The sequence below is a fragment of the Oncorhynchus clarkii genome, chromosome 32 (genome assembly GCF_045791955.1).
Source record: "Oncorhynchus clarkii lewisi isolate Uvic-CL-2024 chromosome 32, UVic_Ocla_1.0, whole genome shotgun sequence".
Classification (NCBI taxonomy): domain Eukaryota; kingdom Metazoa; phylum Chordata; class Actinopteri; order Salmoniformes; family Salmonidae; genus Oncorhynchus; species Oncorhynchus clarkii.
This window is the reverse complement of record NC_092178.1, coordinates 32,626,329-32,651,026: the sequence shown is the minus strand read 5'-3', so window position 1 is coordinate 32,651,026 and position 24,698 is coordinate 32,626,329. Positions and strand designations below refer to the sequence as shown.

The 24,698-nt window shown below is 45.2% G+C and overlaps 1 protein-coding gene across 1 annotated transcript in view; it reads right to left on the bottom strand.

Annotated features, from left to right (window-relative positions):
* LOC139391671 (protein capicua homolog) overlaps nucleotides 1-20,965 on the bottom strand; it is a 33,465-nt gene extending 12,500 nt beyond the window's left edge. Inside the window, exons 1-10 of the mRNA XM_071139098.1 lie at nucleotides 17,038-20,965; nucleotides 9,202-9,333; nucleotides 8,527-8,695; nucleotides 6,028-6,127; nucleotides 5,368-5,550; nucleotides 3,558-3,690; nucleotides 2,887-3,062; nucleotides 2,414-2,582; nucleotides 1,448-1,530; nucleotides 268-1,171 (exon numbers count right to left, since the gene is read on the bottom strand). Coding sequence (XP_070995199.1) covers nucleotides 268-1,171; nucleotides 1,448-1,530; nucleotides 2,414-2,582; nucleotides 2,887-3,062; nucleotides 3,558-3,690; nucleotides 5,368-5,550; nucleotides 6,028-6,127; nucleotides 8,527-8,695; nucleotides 9,202-9,333; nucleotides 17,038-20,776 — 5,788 coding nt within the window. The 5' untranslated portion in view covers nucleotides 20,777-20,965. The remainder of the gene's footprint in view (nucleotides 1-267; nucleotides 1,172-1,447; nucleotides 1,531-2,413; nucleotides 2,583-2,886; nucleotides 3,063-3,557; nucleotides 3,691-5,367; nucleotides 5,551-6,027; nucleotides 6,128-8,526; nucleotides 8,696-9,201; nucleotides 9,334-17,037) is intronic.
* Between the last annotated feature and the right edge of the window lie 3,733 nt (nucleotides 20,966-24,698).

Genomic DNA, 24,698 nt, shown 5'->3' with positions numbered 1-24,698 from the left:
ACTGTGTTGACATGATAACCAATGACAACCATAAGGTGATGAATCTCTCACTGACAGGGAACATTAAAGTGCTAGACTAAACAGAAGGTTACACTTATTCGGGGCTTGAAGGAGCATTCAACTAACTTCCCCCCCAAAAATAAAACTTAGACTTGTGAATTTTGGATGGTCGTAAACATATCCCCTTGTATATAACAAAGTATCCTCCCCTTTTCCATAGGTCCTCCCCTTTTCCATCCCTGTCGACCAATCTCTCCTCTCTCTCACCTCTTTCTCCAGGGCTGACCCCTCCCACTGTGGCATATCTTATTTCCACTCCTGCCCCCGAATGTATTCCATTGGCCAGGGAGACATGTGTGGGCGGAGTGGAGGGCAGCGTGCGTACGCCGGTTGGCTGCTGGGTTAGCTGGGGGGAGGGGGTCTTGGGGTTGGCGCTGACAGATGACAGGGTGGGCAGGATATACTGCACCTGGGTGAGGCCAGGGTTGGCACCGCCAGGGGGGGTGAGAGAACCGGCAGGAAGGAACTGGGGCTGCAGCAGGGGGAGGGGGAAAGGTAGGGTGCTGTGGGTGGAGTTTAAGAGAGGCTGAGGCGGGGCTATAAGCTGTATAGACTGGTTGGGGAAAGCACCTCCCAGCACTAGACTGGTGACCTGCAGCCCCCCCGGCCCCACACTCACGGAATTTGAAGAGGACGAGGACAAGTACCCACCCCCTGCTGTGAAAGGCCCGCCTCCTGCTCCCGGTCCTCCAATCAGAAGCATGGCTTTCTTCTCCCCAGACAGGGCACTGAGGGCAATGGAGCCTTCCATTGGCTTGCTGGCGATGGGGATGGGCATGCTGGTGATGGGGCATACCATGTTGGTCACCACGGTGGGGGCCATCCGGACTGCACCGAGCACCTGGGTGAGTCCATAACCCAGAGCAGGGGTCGAGGTGATGGGCGCCGATCCGGGGATGGAATTAGAAGGAACGTGCCCCCCTCCACCCCTTCCTCTTTTGGATTCTCCACTTCCCTCTTCTCCTCCCTCCATCCCTCGTTTTCTCTTCCTCTCAGAGCTCTCTCCGGCGCTCCCCCTTGTGTCCCCCTTGGTAGAGTCGGAGTGGGAGTCAGCGTGGGAGGTGTTGGTGGAGGAGGGGAGAGAGGAACGGACCACTGGCTGGAAGGCTTGCTGGAGGGGGAGAGATCAAAGAGAAATGTTAACTAAGGTTCCTCCTGAATTAACTCTCTTAGTGCACCAATGTAGAATTTAAACTGGATCAGACTCACACCACCTTAGCATGGGTGAGAAGAAACAGTAGGAATCGAATCTACTAGATATCTGTTCAGTAGGACAATGCTACTTCATTTGGCAGCTCCATTACCCATGAAATCTAAATTGTACCTAGTTAATAGCACCTACAGTCCAAAAGGCTAAAGAGGCTATACGGCTAAACGTGTAGAGTACCTGTCCATCCGGCTCATCCTCGTCACTGTCAGTCACTCTCTCTTTACACTTGAGGTCTATGGATCCTTCAGGGCACGAGTCCTCTGGACATAAAGAGGAAGCAATAGGTCCAATCAGATGTGACAAGACAGTAATGAAACAATAGGGTGCATGCCATTAAAAATGGACGAATATGAGACAGACAACCAACATCCCAGCTAGGGGGAAATTAGTTATCTGTGAGATTATTCCCGTTGTAAAACATCTACAGACTACATGTGCAAGACATTGAGGAGCCATAGAACAGGCACAGTATTAAAACCGTAGAAAAATAATAGGGAGTCTATTCTATTTCTATGAATGTGACAGTGGATGTCATAGAGATCCTATTAAATTACTAGAGGAGCTATGTCATTAACCCTCAAAGTTCCAGAAAGGGATGATAATAGCAGCCATTTTGGTCAGGAAGAAATCCAAACCAGTCTAATTGGAATGAATGGCAGTAGAGGCATACATGTAGGTGATGAATTTCCTACATTTATTTTTTAAAATTCTAATTCCTAATTCTATGGTAGCCACACTAAGGGTGCATTTGTAAATTCACTCTAGCTATCTACTCCGATTTTAGAGCACTCTCGTCCTAGTGTGCCAGAGCACAGAATAACTGATGAACTTACGAATGCGCAACACCCGTTGAATATGAACGGTGTCAGTAAAAGTTGTAATTCAATTGTTGCAAGCAGCACAGTCACAGTCACCAACCCTCTAGAGTAAAATGGCCAGAGTGAGGTGTTCTCTCATTTGTGTCTGGAAGTAGCTAGCAAGCTAGCCAACTTTAGCCAGTTAGATTGGGTGCTTGACTGCACTGAAAGTGTGAGCTCTGAAAGCTCCGAGAGCGAAACGCTCTGAATTTACAAACGCCCAGAGCACACTCTGGCACTCCAGAGCCAATTTACTAACACCCCCTAAATATGACTGTGACCTCACCCATGACATCATCGTCCCCCTCTTCCTCACAGATAACATCATCGTCCCCCTCTTCCTCACAGATAACCATGCGCTCCTCGTCGCTGGTCACGTCCTCGCTGGCCCCACACTGTGCCAGGGAGAGAGTAGGGGGGTGGCTGTGGAACGAGCCGGTCTCTTCTAGGCACAACTGGGTGAGAAATGCAGAACCAGAAGTTAGCTCCACGGCCCCATTGGCCGCCGTGCATCACCTGGGTGTGGGCGCCATACATTGGTAGTAAAAGTGGGTGAGTTCCCTTCTTACTATGCTAAGTGCTTTGAGATATACTGTAACGCAGTCTGTTAGTGTAGAACTACTGCTAAACAGAGAGAGAAGAAAGATGGGAAAAAAGATGAAGAAAAGACAAAACAAAAAGGATGAGCAGTGGAAAATGGCGCACAAAACAGGTCGAACAGAAGAAAACGGGATGCCACTAACTATATCAGTCCTGTACCTTCTCCACATCTCTGGCCCGCTCCCTCCTCTCCAGGCTGTGTACTGCACTATAGGAGAAGGCACGGGTGCGAGGGAGCTGGCCACTGTAGTCCCCCACATGATGCTCAGAACCCCCAGGCCAGCCCGGGCCTGCCGTACCCTTCAACTCCATGCCCTGAGACACTGACTCGGGCTCTATGGAGGAGGGGGAGAAAGTAAAGTCTTAGTAAAACCACATACACATTATACAAGGCTGCTTTTCCGGACACACATTAAACGTAGTGCTGGACTAAAAAACACTTTCAATGGAGATTCTCAATTGAGCTTGCCATTTCGTCCAGTGTCCGGGAAACAGGCCAATAGCGTACAATGCACGCAAGACATTTAAAAAGAGTAAACGCACTCATACCAGCACACAATCACACAATTACACACAACCAAGATGATTCAAAATAGCTTGTACAAGCACAGGGAAAAACAAACCCACCCACACGCACCCTCAGAGGAGTGGAGCACAGACACATACCAATAAGTAGGTAACACTTTTCATTACAGTCCTCTCTCACTACTATGTACATGTTCCTGTAAGTAAAGTGTAAGACCTTAAGATGATAAATAAACATACACAAATGCGCACACACCTATGGTGAAAAGACACACACACACACACACACACACACACACACTGACCTGCGCTCTCCGACATGCTCCTCTCGCGTGCCTCTTTGGCCCCCGGGGTCCCTCGGCCCTCAGAGATAGACTTCCTCCTGTCCTTGTTGCACCACTTCCAGTCTGGGTGGGCCCTGAAGTGAGCCTCCTTCACCTGGGAGGGAGGAATGGAGGGAGGGAGAATGGAGTCAGTCAAAAGGAGACATAACATGAAAAGGATAGAAGGAAGGACATAAAGAAAACCGAATATCCTATTCCCCGGTTCAGTCCTTGGGTGTATTGAAAGGCACAATAAACAACATAATCTTTTGATATTAACATAATCATTATTGTCTGGTCCCAGATCAGTTTGTGCTGTATGGTCTATGTACCAATGATGTGCATAAACCCTGGATTGCTGATGCTATGTATTGGCCATTGAGAGGCTTTGAAGCCACCGGTCGGCCATATTGGCACTCCCCCAGTAGGAGCAGTCCTCCATAGTAATGAATGGAATTATACAGTTTCAAGAACAAAACTACATTTATTTAAGTATTTTTTTGCTGTAGTGGGGACAGTAACAGTAGAACTCTCTTTAAAAAAATTACAATTAAAAAAATAATTAAAAATAATTACATTTTTATATTTAGCTAACATAATATAATTTAAAAGTATGCATTAGGGTGTCTGTAATAGAATAAACATGCAAAAAATGAATGTAGACATTAATAAATGCATTTCTATAGCTTCCAAAATCTTTTTTACACTGGAGGAGAAACCAAGATGACTGCGCAGTGGCTTCAATACAGCGCCCCCTGTCAGTCATAAAGGGTTTATATACAGTGCCTTGGAAAGTATTCAGACCCCTTGACTTTTTCCACATTTTGTTATGTTACAGCCTTATTCTAAAATGGATTAAATAAATAAAAATCCTCAGCAATACCCCATAATGGCAAAGCGAAAACAGGTTTATAGAAATGTTTGCAAACTTATAAAAAATTAAAAACAGAAATACCTTATAAGAATTCCGACCCTTTGCTATGAGACTCTAAATTTGAGCTCAGGTGCATCCTGTTTCCATTGATCATCCTTGATGTTTCTACAACTTGACTGGAGTCCATCTGTGGTAAATTCAATAGATTGGACATGATTTGGAAAGGCACACACCTGTCTATATAAGGTCCCACAGTTGACAGCGCATGTCAGAGGAAAAAACTAACCATGAGGTCGAAGGAATTGTCCGTAGAGATCCGAGACAGGATTGTGTCGAAGCACAGACTGGGGAAGGGTACCAAAACATTTCAGCAGCATTGAAGGTCCCCAGGAACACAGTGGCTTCCATTAAGCACACAGCCAAGACAATGCAGGAGTGGCTTCAGGACAAGTCTCTGAATGTCCTTGAGTGGCCCAGCCAGAGACTGGACTTGAACCAGATCTAACATCTCTGGAGAGACCTGAAAATAGCTGTGCAGTGACACTCCACATCCAACCTGACAGAGCTTGAGAGGATCTGCAGAGAGGAATGGGAGAAACTCCCCAAATACAGGTGTGACAAGCTTGTAGCGTCATACCCAAGAAGACTCAAGGCTGTAATTGCTTCCAGAGGTGCTTCAACAAAGTACTGAGTAAAGGGTCTGAATATGTAAATGTGATATATCTATTTATAATTTTAATACATTTGTAAAAATTTCTAAAAACCTGATTTTGCTTCGTCATTATGGGGTATTGTGTGTAGATTGATGAGGATTTTTTTTTTTTTTTTTTTTTTAATAAGGCTGTAACGTAACAAAATGTGGAAAAAGTCAAGGGGTCTGAATACTTTCTGAATGCACTGTACATCATTGGTATGTACCTGGAAGGCGAGGTCGTGGTACTTCTGCTTCTCTTGTGGCCCCAGGGCATACCACCACTCGCCCAGGATCTTGCTGACCGTGCGGTTGTCCTGGTTGGGGTGCCTCTGGTGCACCAGCGCCCGGTGACGCTTGCTAAAGATCATGAACGCGTTCATTGGCCGCCGAATGTGGTCCTTTTCCCTCTAAGACAGAGAGAGAGAGAGAGAGAGACAGAGAGAGAGAGCGAGAGAGAGAGAGAGAGAGAAAATAATAATAAGGAAGGATCAGTAACCATACCAGCAGCCTCGTCCTTGATCAGTGTTTGCGATAATTGTTTGCATCGCAATAATCGTTTGCAGGACAACTAACAAATTAATTGCATTGCTTTTGTAATATCTAGAGAGAGGTAAGAGGGTACATGGAAGCAATGAGCCACAAGGAGTAGTTCGAATTTGACCCTAACCACTGATACAGGGTGGTCAGATATTCTTTATCCCCCTAATGGTAAGATTGACATTGGGAGTCATGTAATCTGATCCTTGATCTGTAGATAACGGCAATTTTAAGTTTGAGCTAATGGCACACAGAGAGAGGGACACATACTGTATGTGAGTGGGATATTGGACTGAGAGACAGAGCTAATAAAATAAAAACCAGAGACAGTCAAGCAGAGAGCTCACCTTTCTGTCTCCATCTTTTGGAAGAGCACTGAGGGACTGAGTCCGCCTCTTCATAGTGCCTGTAGACAGGGCAGGATCATTTGCTACACCCAGAAAGAACCTGCCAATCAGAAACTCAATGTGAATATGGTCTGCCAATCAGAAACTCAATGTGAATATGGCCTGCCAATCAGAAACAAATGTGAATATGGCCTGCCAATCAGAAACTTGATGTGAATATGGCCTGACAATCAGAAACTTAATGTGAATATGGCCTGCCAATCAGAAACATAATGTGAATATGGCCTGCCAATCAGAAACATAATGTGAATATGGCCTGCCAATCAGAAACCTAATGTGAATATGGCCTGCCAATCAGAAACATAATGTGAATATGGCCTGACAATCAGAAACATAATGTGAATATGGCCTGTTAATCAGAAACTTAATGTGAATATGGCCTGCCAATCAGAAACATAATGTGAATATGGCCTGACAATCAGAAACATAATGTGAATATGGCCTGCCAATCAGAAACATAATGTGAATATGGCCTGCCAATCAGAAACCTAATGTGAATATGGCCTGCCAATCAGAAACATAATGTGAATATGGCCTGACAGTCAGAAACATAATGTGAATATGGCCTGTTAATCAGAAACTTAATGTGAATATGGCCTGCCAATCAGAAACATAATGTGAATATGGCCTGACAATCAGAAACATAATGTGAATATGGCCTGCCAATCAGAAACCAAATGTGAATATGGCCTGCCAATCAGAAACATAATGTGAATATGGCCTGACAATCAGAAACATAATGTGAATATGGCCTGCCAATCAGAAACATAATGTGAATATGGCCTGCCAATCAGAAACATAATGTGAATATGGCCTGACAATCAGAAACATAATGTGAATATGGCCTGCCAATCAGAAACATAATGTGAATATGGCCTGACAATCAGAAACATAATGTGAATATGGCCTGCCAATCAGAAACATAATGTGAATATGGCCTGACAATCAGAAACATAATGTGAATATGGCCTGACAATCAGAAACATAATGTGAATATGGCCTGACAATCAGAAACATAATGTGAATATGGCCTGACAATCAGAAACATAATGTGAATATGGCCTGACAATCAGAAACATAATGTGAATATGGCCTGACAATCAGAAACATAATGTGAATATGGCCTGACAATCAGAAACATAATGTGAATATGGCCTGCCAATCAGAAACATAATGTGAATATGGCCTGCCAATCAGAAACCTAATGTGAATATGGCCTGACAATCAGAAACATAATGTGAATATGGCCTGTTAATCAGAAACTTAATGTGAATATGGCCTGACAATCAGAAACCTAATGTGAATATGGCCTGACAATCAGAAACATAATGTGAATATGGCCTGACAATCAGAAACATAATGTGAATATGGCCTGCCAATCAGAAACATAATGTGAATATGGCCTGACAATCAGAAAAACATAATAATGTGTAGGAGAACCAAAAAAAAGGGCAGATTTTCTAATCTTTTTCAATCCTGTGCTAATAGCTATTTCTTCAAGAGAATATGCCCTTAGTAACATACCACGATTAAGAATTGTTAAATTAAACAGCCACCACTAACATTGAGTGGCTGTTGCCAACATACTGACTCAACTCCAGCCACTTTAATAATGGAAATTGATGTAAAAAAAATGTATCACTAGCCACTTTAAACAATGCCACGTAATATAATGTTTACATACCCTACATTACTCATCTCATATGTATATACTGTACTCTATATCATCTACTGCATCTTTATGTAATACATGTATCACTAGCCACTTTAAACTATGCCACTTTGTTTACATACCCTACATTACTCATCTCATATGTATATACTGTACTCGATACCATCTACTGCATCTTGCCTATGCCGTTCTGTACCATCACTCATTCATATATCTTTATGTACATATTCTTTATCCCTTTACACTTGTGTGTATAAGGTAGTAGTTGTGGAATTGTTAGGTTAGATTACTCGTTGGTTATTACTGCATTGTCGGAACTAGAAGCACAAGCATTTCGCTACACTCGCATTAAAGTCTGCTAACCATGTGTATGTGACAAATACAATTTGATTTGATTTGAATTGTTGAGTGGGGCAAAAAGCTTTATCCTTCTTCATCACTTCATTTCTAAGCCCATTTGGGGGTTTAAAGTGGTACATTCTACTGTATACAAACACAGCTATAACATTTGCTCTATGTAGGTCTCTCCATCAAACTAAATGTATTCAACAATCAATGAAGCTAGAGCAATTGAAAGAGAACCGGTCTTTCCTGGTTCCTAAGGCAACGCAAGCCTTTGTGAAAGACTATTCTAGAAAGCCCTAGGGGGGCTTTCAAATATTACAGACAACATTATTTCCTTTTACATCCCACTTGTAGTGTGTCACCTGCAATACAACAGATGACACACTTTCGAACGACCATTAAACAACCTAGAAAAAACGTACGGGTCATCTGCATCGCTCTCCGTCTCGCTGTCGGCTCCGCCTCTTTCTGCTCTTTCAGCTTGGGGGTTGTTGTCATTGGAGGAGGGCGGTGGGCGGGATGGAGACCCTGATCCTGCATCTGGTGGGCCCATCCGTCCGTCACTCACTAGGGCCACCCCACAACGAGGCTCTGACCAAGAGAGAGGGGAGTTAGTTGGTGGATCCTGGTTGGTTTTCATCCCTCATCTATGACTGGTTGGTAATTATCACTCTGCTCTGTGTCGTGGCACCTACCTTCCGCACCATGCATTATTCCCAGAGAACACATGTTGATTATCCCTTACATTAAGTAGATAAAATGGTTTCAGAGAGAAATTAGGATTCTTGGACTCGATAATAAACTCAATGTAAACCATGTGTTTAAATCTCAATGTAATTTCAAAAAACAGGCAGGTCACCAACATAAAAGTTGTTTGTATTTGTACTGTGAGTTATTTATTTTAGTTCAGTTATTCAACAGTTATTTATTTATGAAGTGATGCAGCAAATAGTGAAAGATGCAATGCGGTATACTGTACACTTTTCCCCATAAATATCCTTACAATATAAGTAAGTACAACACATATGAGTTGTGTATGCAACCTGGTCAGAATAGGCCTATTTATTTCAACACATAAGTGTTGATCAAATCCTCACCGTTGCTCTGATTGACAAGCTGTTGGCCATCAGTGGGCTGGGCAGCCGCACTCGATTGGCTGGGCTCCAGGAAAGGGACCAATGAATGCCAAGGAAACACTGGCACTGACCGGGGCTCCACATTGGTCCATACTGTGGGAGGAAAAGGCGGATTCGGATGGAAAATATTATGAATAGTTGATGATTTAAAAAAAAAAATCTCAAATAGTGAGGGTTAACTGCAGTGGTTCCCAAATTGTCTTTGTGCCATGACGGCATGTCCACACTGAATTCCCCGCCATTTGAATTCTCTTGTGACCCTTGAGAAAAACAAAATATTTCCTGTTAGAGCCCAGTCTTTAGTCATGTCCATCTCAGCCCCATTGGGAAGTGACCCACCATGTCGGAATCCACACTGGTTAACAGTCATGCAGTCAAATGGAATACTAATATACAGGGTCTTATTTGAAAAGGAACATAGGTCTTGATTAGTATAAAATATGCTTCAATTGATTAAGATATTTCTCCAAGTACATAGAGAACAAATTATATTTTACAATGACAACCTAGTTGGTCAAGAACAACATATACTGTACTTACAGTATATGGGGTTTCACACATTGCAACTTTTTTTACGATTTTTGAGTCACATTGAGATTGTTCCCCTGACATTTTCAAGTGACCCCAGAGTGTCCACATCACTAAGGATTTATCATGGTCCACACAGACCAACACAGTCCTGAATAGGGCACGACAAGGCCTCTTCCCCCTCAGGAGGCTGAAAAGATTTGGAATGGGCCTTCAGATCCTCAAAAAGTTCTACAGCTGCACCATTGAGAGCATCTTGACTGGTTGCATCACCGCTTGGTATGGCAACTGCTTGGCATCCGACCACAGTACATCACTGGGGCCGAGCTCCCTGCCATCAAGGACCTCTATACCAGGCGGTGTCAGAGGAAGGCCCTGAAAATGATCAAAGACTCCAGCCACCCAAGTCGTAGACTGTTCTCTCTGCTACTGCATGACAAGCGGTACCAATGCTGGAACCAACAGGACCCCGAAGAGCTTCTACCCCCAAGCCATAAGGCTGCTAAATACAGTAGTTGGTTAAAAAGTTAACCAAATAGCTACCTGGACTCTCTGCATTGACAAACTTTTTTGGACAAACTTTTCTGACTCATCACATATGCTGTTGCTGCTATTATTATCGGTCACTTTATTCCTAGTTGTATGTACATACAGTATCTACCTCAATTACCTCGTACCCCTACACATCGACTAGGTACTGGTATCTAGTTAAATGTCTACAAAGCACAGACATCTCTGGGTTGCTCCTCTTTTCAGTTCGCTGCAGCTAGCGACTGGAACGAGCTGCAACAAACACTCAAACAGGACAGTTTTATCTCCATCTCTTCATTCAATGGCTCAGTCATGGACACTCTCACTGACAGTTGTGGCTGATTCGCGTGATGTATTGTTGTCTCTACCTTCTTGCCCTTTGTGCTGTTGTCTGTGCCCAATAATGTTAGTACCACGTTTTATGCTGCTACCATGTTGTGTTGCTACCATGTTGTGGTTATGTTGTGTTGCTACCATGCTATGTTGTCATGTGTAGCTGCTTTGCTATGTTGTCGTCTCAGGTAGGCCGTCATTGTAAATAAGAATTTGTTCTTAACTGAGTTGCTTAGTTAAATAAAGGTTAAATAAAAAAATAAAAAACCCTGTGTATAAAGCCAAGTTATCGTTTGCTCCTTGAGTATTTATTACTACTCATTACTACGTGTTTTACTTTTCTATTATTTCTCTATTGTCTTTCCCTCTGCATTGTTGGGAAGGACCCGTAAGTAAACATTTCACTGTTAAGTCCACACCTGTTGTTTATGAAGCACGTGACAAATAACATTCCATTTGACTCGATGTCGGTCAGGTGAGAATACTGTACACAAGGAAGGATGAATGAGTTGTGTTTACAAGAGAGAGGGGTTTCTTCTCAGAAGTGTTTGAAGTGGTTAACTTGCAAGCCCTCCTCAGATAATCTCATGACACGCGGGAGGGTCACGGGGGGGGGGGCATGTCATTTCATACACACACGTTGAGACTACTGGTCTAGACGGGCTAGCTCTGAACTCTGGGGTCTGTTCAATGAGAGAGTATTACATTGAAAATACTAACTGGTGTCTACGGGGTTTTAGATTCTAGACGAAAGTTAGGAGCGGAAGCATAGGGGCGAATCCTAATTTCCATTTAATCTACATGTTCACTTAATCTCCCATTGACTTCAATGGGACTAAGTGAACGTTTGAAGTGGAAGTTAGGATTCGCCCCCATAGAGAATAACTGATAGAAAAGCAGAGAGAAGCACGATCCAACAAGCAGAGAGAGTTCTAAGTTTAACTGCACTAATTCCATAGAGAGACAAAGTATCCATGACAACACTGCAATATGATTACTTCTTTCAGTTCAGTGGGATAAAAAGAAACACTGGACTTGCCCTTGGTGCTTTACCCGAGGTTGTGTGTTGTCTGCTATATTGAGCGCTGTGTGTGTGTGACTGTGTGTGTGTGTGTGTGTGTGTGTGTGTGTGTGTGTGTGTGTGTGTGTGTGTGTGTGTGTGTGTGTGTGTGACTGTGTGCGTGTGAGACTGGGTGACTGTGTGTGTGTGTGCATTTGTCAGCAGCCTTGCATGTCTAGACACGTTCCTTTTAAGAGTTTAACTGAAACTGAAGCTCGCAGACCAACACCCTGTATCACCCACTCGTTGACATCCCCCCCTCCCACCCCACCCTACACCAAACCACACACCACACACATTCTGAAAGACATAACAGGCCAACATTATATTTAGCTGCCTACTACGTAATGCCTGACAGAGCATTCTTGCGGCCATGTTGCAAAAGTACAAATGTACATTTCTTGTCACTGAAGTCACTCATTTTCACACATTGGTAACTGCCAAAATAAAGGAAACACTTGAGTAAATGAGAGTTCTTGGCGGCTCTGTTACGATGTGGGGGTGCATTTTCCTGGCATGGTTTAGATCCACACAACCCCGTAGACGGCAAGGTAAACGCCAGTAATTACACAGCCATTCTGAGTGGTCACATTCAACCTGTGGTGAATTGTTTCTACCATCCCTCCAATAATAACTCTCCCCATTTCCCTTATCACTGATGTATGTTACTATGATGTCTATGTAACCCTAACCCCTATACACCTCTATATACTAACCTCTATACACCTCTATATACTAACCCCTATACACCTCTATATACTAACCCCTATACACCTCTATATACTAACCCCTATACACCTCTATATACTAACCCCTATACACCTCTATATACTAACCCCTATACACCTCTATATTCTAACCCCTATACACCTCTATATACTAACCCCTATACACCTCTATATACTAACCCCTATACACCTCTATATACTAACCCCTATACACCTCTATATACTAACCCCTATACACCTCTATATACTAACCCCTATACACCTCTATATACTAACCCCTATACACCTCTATATACTAACCCCTATACACCTCTATATTCTAACCCCTATACACCTCTATATACTAACCCCTATACACCTCTATATACTAACCCCTATACACCTCTATATACTAACCTCTATACACCTCTATATACTAACCTCTATACACCTCTATATCCTAACCTCTATACACATCTATATACTAACCCCTATACACCTCTATATACTAACCTCTATACACCTCTATATACTAACCCCTATACACCTCTATATACTAACCCCTATACACCTCTATATACTAACCTCTATACACCTCTATATACTAACCTCTATACACCTCTATATACTAACCCCTATACACCTCTATATTCTAACCCCTATACACCTCTATATACTAACCCCTATACACCTCTATATACTAACCCCTATACACCTCTATATACTAACCCCTATACACCTCTATATACTAACCCCTATACACCTCTATATTCTAACCCCTATACACCTCTATATACTAACCTCTATACACCTCTATATACTAACCCCTATACACCTCTATATACTAACCCCTATACACCTCTATATACTAACCCCTATACACCTCTATATTCTAACCCCTATACACCTCTATATACTAACCCCTATACACCTCTATATACTAACCTCTATACACCTCTATATACTAACCCCTATACACCTCTATATACTAACCCCTATACACCTCTATATACTAACCCCTATACACCTCTATATACTAACCCCTATACACCTCTATATACTAACCCCTATACACCTCTATATACTAACCCCTATACACCTCTATATACTAACCCCTATACACCTCTATATACTAACCCCTATACACCTCTATATACTAACCCCTATACACCTCTATATACTAACCCCTATACACCTCTATATACTAACCCCTATACACCTCTATATACTAACCCCTATACACCTCTATATACTAACCCCTATACACCTCTATATACTAACCCCTATACACCTCTATATACTAACCCCTATACACCTCTATATACTAACCCCTATACACCTCTATATACTAACCCCTATACATCTCTATATACTAACCCCTATACACCTCTATATACTAACCCCTATACACCTCTATATACTAACCCCTATACACCTCTATATACTAACCTCTATACACCTCTATATACTAACCCCTATACACCTCTATACACTAACCCCTATACACCTCTATATACTAACCCCTATACACCTCTATATACTAACCTCTATACACCTCTATATACTAACCTCTATACACCTCTATATACTAACCCCTATACACCTCTATATACTAACCCCTATACACCTCTATATACTAACCCCTATACACCTCTATATACTAACCCCTATACACCTCTATATATTAACCCCTATACACCTCTATATATTAACCCCTATACACCTCTATATACTAACCCCTATACACCTCTATATTCTAATCCCTATACACCTCTATATACTAACCTCTATACACCTCTATATACTAACCCCTATACACCTCTATATACTAACCCCTATACACCTCTATATACTAACCCCTATACACCTCTATATACTAACCTCTATACACCTCTATATACTAACCCCTATACACCTCTATATACTAACCCCTATACACCTCTATATACTAACCCCTATACACCTCTATATACTAACCTCTATACACCTCTATATACTAACCCCTATACACCTCTATATACTAACCCCTATACACCTCTATATACTAACCCCTATACACCTCTATATACTAACCCCTATACACCTCTATATACTAACCCCTATACACCTCTATATACTAACCCCTATACACCTCTATATACTAACCCCTATACACCTCTATATACTAACCCCTATTCACCTCTATATACTAACCCCTATACACCTCTATATACTAACCCCTATACACCTCTATATTCTAACCCCTATACACCTCTATATACTAACCCCTATACACCTCTATATACTAACCCCTATACACCTCTATATACTAACCCCTATACACCTCTATATACTAACCCCTATACACCTCTATATTCTAACCCCTATACACCTCTATATACTAACCCCTATACACCTCTATATACTAACCCCTATACACCTCTATATACTAATCCCTATACACCTCTATATACTAACCCCTATACACCTCTATATTCTAACCCCTATACACCTCTATATTCTAACCCCTATACACCTCTATATACTAACCCCTATACATCTCTATATACTAACCCCTATACACCTCTATATACTAACCCCTATACACCTCTATATACTAACCCCTATACACCTCTATATACTAACCCCTATACACCTCTATATACTAACCCCTATACACCTCTATATACTAACCCCTATACACCTCTATATACTAACCTCTATACACCTCTATATACTAACCCCTATACACCTCTATATACTAACCCCTATACACCTCTATATACTAACCCCTATACACCTCTATATACTAACCCCTATACACCTATAAATACTAACACCTATACACCTCTATATACTAACCCCTATACACCTCTATATACTAACCCCTATACACCTCTATATACTCTAACCCCTATACACCTCTATATACTAACCCCTATACATCTCTATATACTAACCCCTATACACCTCTATATACTAACCCCTATACACCTCTATATTCTAACCCCTATACACCTCTATATACTAACCCCTATACATCTCTATATACTAACCTCTATACACCTCTATATACTAACCCCTATACACCTCTATATACTAACCCCTATACACCTCTATATACTAACCCCTATACACCTCTATATATTAACCCCTATACACCTCTATATACTAACCCCTATACACCTCTATATACTAACCCCTATACATCTCTATATACTAACCTCTATACACCTCTATATACTAACCCCTATACACCTCTATATACTAACCCCTATACACCTCTATATACTAACCCCTATACATCTCTATATACTAACCTCTATACACCTCTATATACTAACCCCTATACACCTCTATATACTAACCCCTATACACCTCTATATACTAACCCCTATACACCTCTATATACTAACCCCTATACACCTCTATATACTAACCCCTATACACCTCTATATACTAACCCCTATACACCTCTATATACTAACCCCTATACACCTCTATATACTAACCCCTATACACCTCTATATACTAACCCCTATACACCTCTATATACTAACCCCTATACACCTCTATATACTAACCCCTATACACCTCTATATACTAACCCCTATACACCTCTATATACTAACCCCTATACACCTCTATATACTAACCCCTATACACCTCTATATACTAACCCCTATACACCTCTATATACTAACCCCTATACATCTCTATATACTAACCCCTATACATCTCTATATACTAACCCCTATACACCTATATACTAACCCCTATACACCTCTATATTCTAACCCCTATACACCTCTATATACTAACCCCTATACATCTCTATATACTAACCTCTATACACCTCTATATACTAACCCCTATACACCTCTATATACTAACCCCTATACACCTCTATATACTAACCCCTATACACCTCTATATATTAACCCCTATACACCTCTATATACTAACCCCTATACACCTCTATATACTAACCCCTATACATCTCTATATACTAACCTCTATACACCTCTATATACTAACCCCTATACACCTCTATATACTAACCCCTATACACCTCTATATACTAACCCCTATACACCTCTATATACTAACCCCTATACACCTCTATATATTAACCCCTATACACCTCTATATACTAACCCCTATACACCTCTATATACTAACCCCTATACACCTTTATATACTAACCCCTATACACCTCTATATACTAACCTCTATACACCTCTATATACTAACCTCTATACACCTCTATATACTAATAAATCGGTATCAGCGTTGAAAAGTCATAATCGGTCGACCTCTAATACTAACCCCTAAATACTAAATCCTATACTTAAGCAATAAGGCACGAGGGGGTGTGGTATATGGGTATATGGCTAATATACAGCGGATAAGGGCTGTTCTTTCGCACAACGAAAGTGCCTGGATGCAGCCATTAGCCGTGGTATATTGGCCATATACCACATATAAACTGGTTACCAACGTAATCAGAGCAGTATAAATAAATATTTTGTCATACCTGTGGTATATGGTCTGATATACCACGGCTGTCAGCCAATCAGCATTCAGGGCACGAACCACCTAGTTTATAAACCCCTTTATATTAACTCCTATATACCCCTATAATGATTGTGGTGTTACCTGTCCCGGGCCGTCCCATGATGATGTCCTTGCGGGGTGCAGGTTGAGGGGACTCGGCTGGTAGGATGAGGGGCAGCAGGGCAGTGGGCGAGGGGTGGCAGGCTACCGGCTGGGGCAGTGTCCCTCCAATGGCGTCCTGATGCCCTCCAGACTTCCTCTCCCACTCCCTACCGCCTGATCCAGAGCTAGAGAGGGCGGAGCCAGTAGAGGACATTGAGGCGGAGCCACCACTGGGGGCTGGGCTGGAGTGGACAGGGCGTCCCGTGACGGCTGGGGTCAGGGACTGGGAGGAGGTTACAAGGACTAGGGTGGAGGCGGGGTTTCGCATGAGGACCGCTCCATTGGTGACGGCGCCGTTGATGGGCACGGGTGCTTGGAGGCCGGTGGCAAGATGCAGGGGCTGGCTGTGGTCTCTTGAGGAGCAGCCCCCACCTCCCCTCCTCCCTAAGGGTCCCTCGGTAAACTTGGCCAGGGGGACGTCGGGGTTCCTCACGATGACGGGGGAGTCTCGCAGGGGCACGATGCGACGGGGGCTGGGGTCCTGGGGCAGTGGGGAGGGAGGGGTGGGGGACACCAGCATGGGCGGAGGGGTGGAGGCGGCGGAGGATGGGGGGCGGCTAGTGGCGCTCCGGGGCCGGGGGAAGGAGAGCGAGGAGGGGGTGGTGGGCTGGCTCTGAGGGGAGAGCACCCTGAAGGCGGCTGGCCGGAGCCCTATAGTCTCCCCTAGTTGCTGGTCGGGGAGGGGCAGTGGCGGAGGAAGGGCATCCAGTTTTCGCTTGCTGGGGCTCATGGGCACGGTGAAGGTAAGGTTGGTCTGGAAGGTGGGTACGATGCCCGACAGGTGGTGCTCGCGCTCCGAGCCCGGCGTGCTCATCTTAGTCCCGCTCAGATGGCGGTGGCGGCGAGGGGTGAGAGAAGGCGGGGCCGTGATGGGGCTGAAGGTGGCTGGGCGGAAGCTGAGGAGCGGGGATGGCGAGGGCGACGGCGTGGGCGAGAAGGGCGATTGGTTGGAGATCGGAGAGAATGAGGGCGTGCCCGAGCGGGAGCTGCCCAGAGACACCAGCATGGTGGCCGCCTCGCACTCATCAAAGTCGAAGTGTGATAGGTCCTGGGGCAGGAACGAGGGCAGGACCATGCGGGGGCGTGAATCCCCTCCCCTACTGCTCGCTTCGCTGCTGTCTCGCGACGTGTTGTCCCAGTCGAACTCCGAACTGGTCCGGCCGCCGCCCAGCCTCAGGTCTGACGGGGTTAGGGTGCCCGTACTGCTGGCCCCGCCACGGTCTCTGCCCCCTCCGCTGGCCTCCATCTCTTTAGTTCTCATGGAGAGATGACGCGAGCAGTAGCCTCTTCTCTGGGACTCCTTAGAGCAGCCATCTCTGGAGCACAGCCTCCTCCACTGCTTGCCGTTGAACTTCTTGCGGATGCCCGTGGGGGTACACACCACGTCGCCCTTCTTGTACTTCTGCTGGGCCACCGTAAGAGGGGTGCGGGAGCGCGACGAGGACGCCGAACCCGAGCCTCCACCCCCTCCAGATGCACCGTGGGAGTTGGTGTTTGACGAGGGTGGCTTTTCCAGGGAGCCGCGGGAGGACGAGGAGGGCAGAGGGAGCTGAGGGGTGGCGATGACGGCCGCCCCCGCTGACAGGGCTCCCGACTCCAGGCCCATTAGCACTGTGGGGGAGGCAGGGGGGTGGGGGTTGAGGGCCAAGTGGGGGCCCACCAGCGGGGTGCCTCCGAGGCCCCGGACCACGGACAGGTGGGGGCTGAGGTAGCCCGGGGGCGGCTTGGAGAGTATGTGCCTGTGTTGGGACACCGCCAGGGCCTTGGCCGCACCTCCCGCCGCCCCCATGGGCACCATGCTGAAGTGGGACACCTCTATGTCCTCCTCTGGGGTCAGGGGCATGAAGTGGTGATGCTGCTTGGCCCTCTCTCGGTTATCTCTCTCTTGTTTCCTCTGGAGCTCCCGCTCTCTCTCCACCAGGTCCTTCTCTCGCTCCCAGTCTCTTCCGGGCACCAGACTCAGCACCGAGGCAGGGGTGACGGGGGAGCTGACAGTGGAGGAAGACGAGGAGGCGGGGGCCGTTCCAGGGTATGAAAGCCTCCCCAACACAGACCCAGCCACAGCTGCGCTGAGCCCCATCCCATGGCTGGGGAAACACAGCTCTGGCTCCACTTCTATTTCGTCCCTGTCCTCTCTCTCTCTCTCCCTCTCTCTCCCCCTCTCGGCGGCAGCATCACCCTCCTCTCGCCCCCCTCCGGAGGGTCCCAGGTCCAGGTCCCAGGGGGGCACCAGCAGGCGGAGGCTCTGACGGGACACCCACACAGCGGTCGGAGTGCCCACCCTGCCATCCCCCTCCTCATCCCCTGGGGGCGCTCTGTCCTCTAACAACACTCTATAGGGGTAGGACACAGCCGGGTGGGAGTCCACCTGGGTGACTAGGCCCTCTCGGTACCACTGGCGCTGGGCCTCTGTGGTGCCGCCGTCCTCGTTGCCTCCGAAGGGCACGCACACAGGGGTGCCGATGGGCACGGCCTGGGAGCCGGGCGGCGGGGCGTCCATGATGATGTCCACGGGCCCCTGGGGGCCCTCGCGAAACGGGTAGCGGTACAGCTCCTTCTCGCCGTTCAGCTGCACCTCCAGGCTGCCGTGCTCGCCACTCACCCGCCGCACCACACCCGCTCGGAACACCGAGTCCATGCTCTCCCTCCCCACTCCCCTTCCGTTCTCCTCTTCCCACTTTCCAGTTCTCCTCCTAGCCTGCCTGGCTAGCACCCGCTGGTTCTTTAGACCTTTTGCCAGGGCGTCGGCTAGCGCGTCCGACAGGCTCTGTGGGGTCGGAGTGCGTGGGGTGCTACGTTGCACCAGGTCCAGTGTGTGTGCTTCGGTGTTGGGGTTGGTGTGGGGAAAGTTGGGGCGGCGTAGATCGCTCACGTCAGGGTCGTGTTCGCTGGCTGTGTCTGTAGAGGAGCAGCGGACAGGGCTGGGGGAGATTTCTCTGCCTCCCTCTGGGCCTCTCCTGTCTCTGTCCCCTGTGGGAGGGGGTCCAGGTGTGTTATCCCTGTCCTGTGGTGGAGCTATAGTGGTAATGTAGTCCTCCACTGGTCTCCTGGTCTGACTGTTGATGTCAGTAAGCAAACCGCCATCACTCGCCGTCGACCCGGGCCCCGAAGATAAGCCCGACGACTGACTACCGGTGTTACTACCACAGTGAGCACTACTGCTGTTCAGTGGGGGCGTGCCGGGGTTGCCATGGTATCCGTGGTTGCTGGCGGCAGCAGCTGCAGCAGCACAGTGCTCAGAGGTGTACTTCTTCTTGGGGACACGGGCCTTGAAGGTGGCTGTCTTGCGGTTGGACGAGGGGTTGGGGCTGTTGGCAGCACTGGCGGCGCTGCTGCTGCTGTCTGTGCTGTGGGCGCTCAGCGACTTGACACTCCCCGGGCGGGAGTCCTCTGACTTCCCAGGGAGGGACCCTGCTGCTGCGGCCGCTGTCTCTGGGAGCTGGGGCCCCTCTCTGTGGACCTCCCTCTCTGGCGTGGCCCTAGCCGTAAGTGTCATCGACTCTTCCTGAGAAGACTCTGAGTGAGATGAGGTTTGGGGTGGGGTCTGACTTTTAGGGGATTGGTCTCTGTTCTCGTCCGAGTCTCTTTTCTCCCCACTGTCCACCGCTCCCCGTCTCTTCCCACCTTTGGCCCGGGTCGACGGGGGCGAGCGCCTTCCTTGCTTTTTAATCGGCTTCATCTCTGCATTGGCGTTTGCTTTACGATTTACAGTGGCTTACTTTTCCAGAGACCAGATTCTCAGTTCCTTTCGCCTCCCTCTATTTCCCTGCTCTTCCAGCCCCTCTTGCTCTCTTCCCTCTATTTCCCTGCTCTTCCAGTCCCTCTTGCTCTCCTCCCTCTATTTCCCTGCTCTTTCAGCCCCTCTTGCTCTCCTCCCTCTATTTCCCTGCTCTACCAGCCCCTCTTGCTCTCCTCCCTCTATTTCCCTGATCTTCCAGCCCCTCTTGCTCTCCTCCCTCTATTTCCCTGATCTTCCAGCCCCTCTTGCTCTCCTCCCTCTATTTCCCTGCTCTTCCAGCTCCTCTTTTTCTCATCCCGCCCTTTCCTCTTTCTGTCTCCAGCTCTTTCCACCTTATTCCAGATCCTGAAACACAGCAGAACATAAAGAGGACTGGATTATTCATGTGATAAATGCATTGTGACATTATAAAAAGCCCATTCACCAGACAATGGCTGAGGTGGGGTGAAGTTGCTGTCAAAGTAAAAAGGACCATTTTTGAAAAATAATTTCAAATATAGGCCTATTCCATAAAACCATGTATTTTTTGTCCTTGGTAATACATTCATTATTGAATGATATATCACCCAACACAATAAGTAATGGGTATTACTATTTTATTACAAACATTAGGAAAACCTGCTATTTCCATGACATAGACTGACCAGGTGAATCCAGGTGAAAGCTATGATCCCTTATTGGTCACTTGTTAAATCCACTTCAATCAGATCTCCTGAGTGGCGCAGCGGTCTAAGGCACTGCATCTCAGTGCTAGAGGCATCACTACAGACCCTGGTTAGATCCCGGGCTGTATCACAACCGGTCGTGATTGGGAGTCCCATAGAGCGGCGCACAATTGGCCCAGCGTTGTCCGGGTTAGGGGAGGGTTTGACCTCGGTAGGCCATCATTGTAAAATAAGAATTTGTTCTTCACTGACTTGTCTAATTAAATAAAGGTTGAATAAAATAACAAAATAAATCATCTGTGTATATTAAGGGGAGGAGACTGGGTTAAAGAAGGATTTTAAAAGCCTTGAGACAATTTAAACAATGATGTGTATGTGTGCCATTCAGAGGGTGAACAGGCAAGACAAAAAATATAAGTGCCTTTGAACAGGGTATGGTAGTAGATGCCAGGCGCACCGGTTTGAGTGTGTAACGAACTGCAACGCTGCTGGGTTTCCCTTGTGTATCAAGAATGGTCCACCGCCCAAAGGACATCCAGCCAACTGTGGGAAGTATTGGAGTCAACATGGGCCAGCATCCCTGTGGAACGCTTATGACACTTTGTCGAGTCCATGCCCAGACGAATTGAGGCGGTTCTGATGGCAAAAGTGGGTTGCAACTCAAAATTAAGAAGGTGTTCCTAATGTTTTGTATACTCAGTGTACAATGCGTACATTACATAATGTAGCCTATATTATATATAATCATACACCTAACACTGTGTGAATACAAATTAAACCATAATGAAGCAATCTTATATAATGTGTAAAGTAATATAACAATATAGCATAGCAGAATAGCGGCAGGCACATTTGAAGTGCGTCTGGACGAGCACTTCCAAATGAGTCTGCACCCCCACACACACGCGCTGGTTTCTTGGCTAAGGCAGTGGAGGTGGGGGAATTCCTTCTTGTTTACTCGCATTTCTCTCATTCTCTCTCTCTTACTCAAGCGTTCTTTTCCCCTCTCTCTCACTCGTTCTCGGTGGTGACCTTTATCTATTTCATAGCCGAACCAATCCGCCCCTACAATCCACACTTCCTGTCATGGACCATTACCTAACTTCCTGCTACTTTATTACCCTGTCTCTTTAGCCCTCTCTTTATCCTTAGATTTCATACCAACCACTCATTTAGAGGCATTTTCCACTGCCAGGGAAAACATCCATGTTGTGGAATGCTGACCTATGTGGATGAAATAAACTATCTGAAAACCAACAGTTCTGGTTTGGGTTTTCCATTGAAACAGGCAGCGTCAAGTGTTGTAGGCCTATCTTTCTTACATCATGGGTTGTTTCTTCCAGTATACAGTTCCCATCGGCCTCAGTTTCAGACAACACCACAAAGTGATTCAACAAAAAGCCTAATCATCTTATAGTGCACGACCAAATACAAACATCAAAGTCTAGACCAAATTATTTAGCAGAGTATCAGTTTTGCTTTAATCACATGGGATTTAATGCTACATGTCATGGTATGTTTGAGACATATACAACATGGCTGGGAGAAATGATGACATTTATTGAATATTAGGTCGTTACAATGTCCTGTACGTCCAGTCATTTGGAGCTCTACAGAACTCCAGGGCATCTACTTGTAATAAGAAACTACAGACCTGTGTTGTTGTGACCACACAACATGTAAACTGCTGTTTGATAATACACACAGTTACAACCCAGTATCTGTGTTATGCAAATTATATTCAGGAGACTTGAGATTGCATTCAAAGAACTGTCATCGTAAAATAATTTGTTGGAAGTGTGCACATTGTTTATTCAAAAGTGCATTATGCACACCAGCAAGTATGTGGGTGTGTCATAATGATAACTTCGAGAGAAGGCACAATGGCATTTCCATTCTAAATTTATGAGCCTTATCCATTTGTCAATATTGCATTCATTTTCAATCTCGTGTTGATTCAATGTTCAATAAATGTTGCCATATCAATGCTGTATAACCCTAGCATTGCCATTTGTCACCATTGGATAACTTGTTGTAATGTCCTATTAGAGCATTATGAAAATCCATATTAGCATAACATCCCATTGGGCACAGACGTCAATTCAACGGCTATTCCACGTTGGTTCAACATCATTTCATTGAAATGACGAGAAAGCTACGTTAATTTAACCAGTGCGTGCCCAGTGGGATGAATTTACACCTCGACAGCTTCGATGCATAAATATATAACTATAAAACTATGCTAACTGGTGGAGAATATGGACCTATAGTGCAACTACCGGCTAATGTACACATGTCACGTACTTAAAGTTAGACTTAGGCTGAATGTAGATATATTTTTTATTTTTTAACTACAACCCTAAACTGAAGTACTGTAAAATGCAAACGATTGCAAGAATGTGGTCACTGTTAGTTTTGCTGAATAGTACCGTGCTGTGTATGTGTGAAGCACTCTTATTGGTCGTAGTGCTTTGCGATTACTATCAGTTTACTACACAACAGGGCCGGGAAGTCCAGTGACGCAGGCCAAACAACACAAGGCCGCTTAGAAAAAAATATTATTCTTGCAACATTTACACGTGATATTAAAAACGTAAAGGCCCATTATTCCGATTTATGGTGTTGTGGAACAAATTATAACGGGGTGTTACAAACAGACAGTAAGTAGGCGTCCTTAAATCAAACAATATGTAATTACATCGCGCGACAGAAACCAAAGTAATTATGTGGTAAATTCATTCGTGTGACAATTGCTGTAAAATGTTGACGATACTGGATGCAACTTAGTAACACATTTCCCTACGAGTGCAAACTGCAACATTGTAAATTAAGTTACAATAAAAAGTAAAATTTGCGGACACAACGTAGAAACGAGGCCCACAAGCCCAGACGAAGGACAGATGGAAATATACATTTTGTATGACGAATAGTAGCCTATGGAGGGATAATAATGCTAAAAACTCTATGTTGGTGATTCAGATGACTTCAAGGTTTTGCCTTCAATCGCAACGAAAGAAAAACAACTTCTAGGAAGTCTCACTCTTATAACGACAGTTATGGCGTTGAATATTTTCTGGGAGAAAAGTTTTAGGCTGACAATCCACCCGTACCGCTCCCTTTTCAATGAAGTGTGGCATCCAATCCTCTCTTTGCTTCTCTCCGCAGTGTATTACAAACTAGGAAAATTATATTTCATT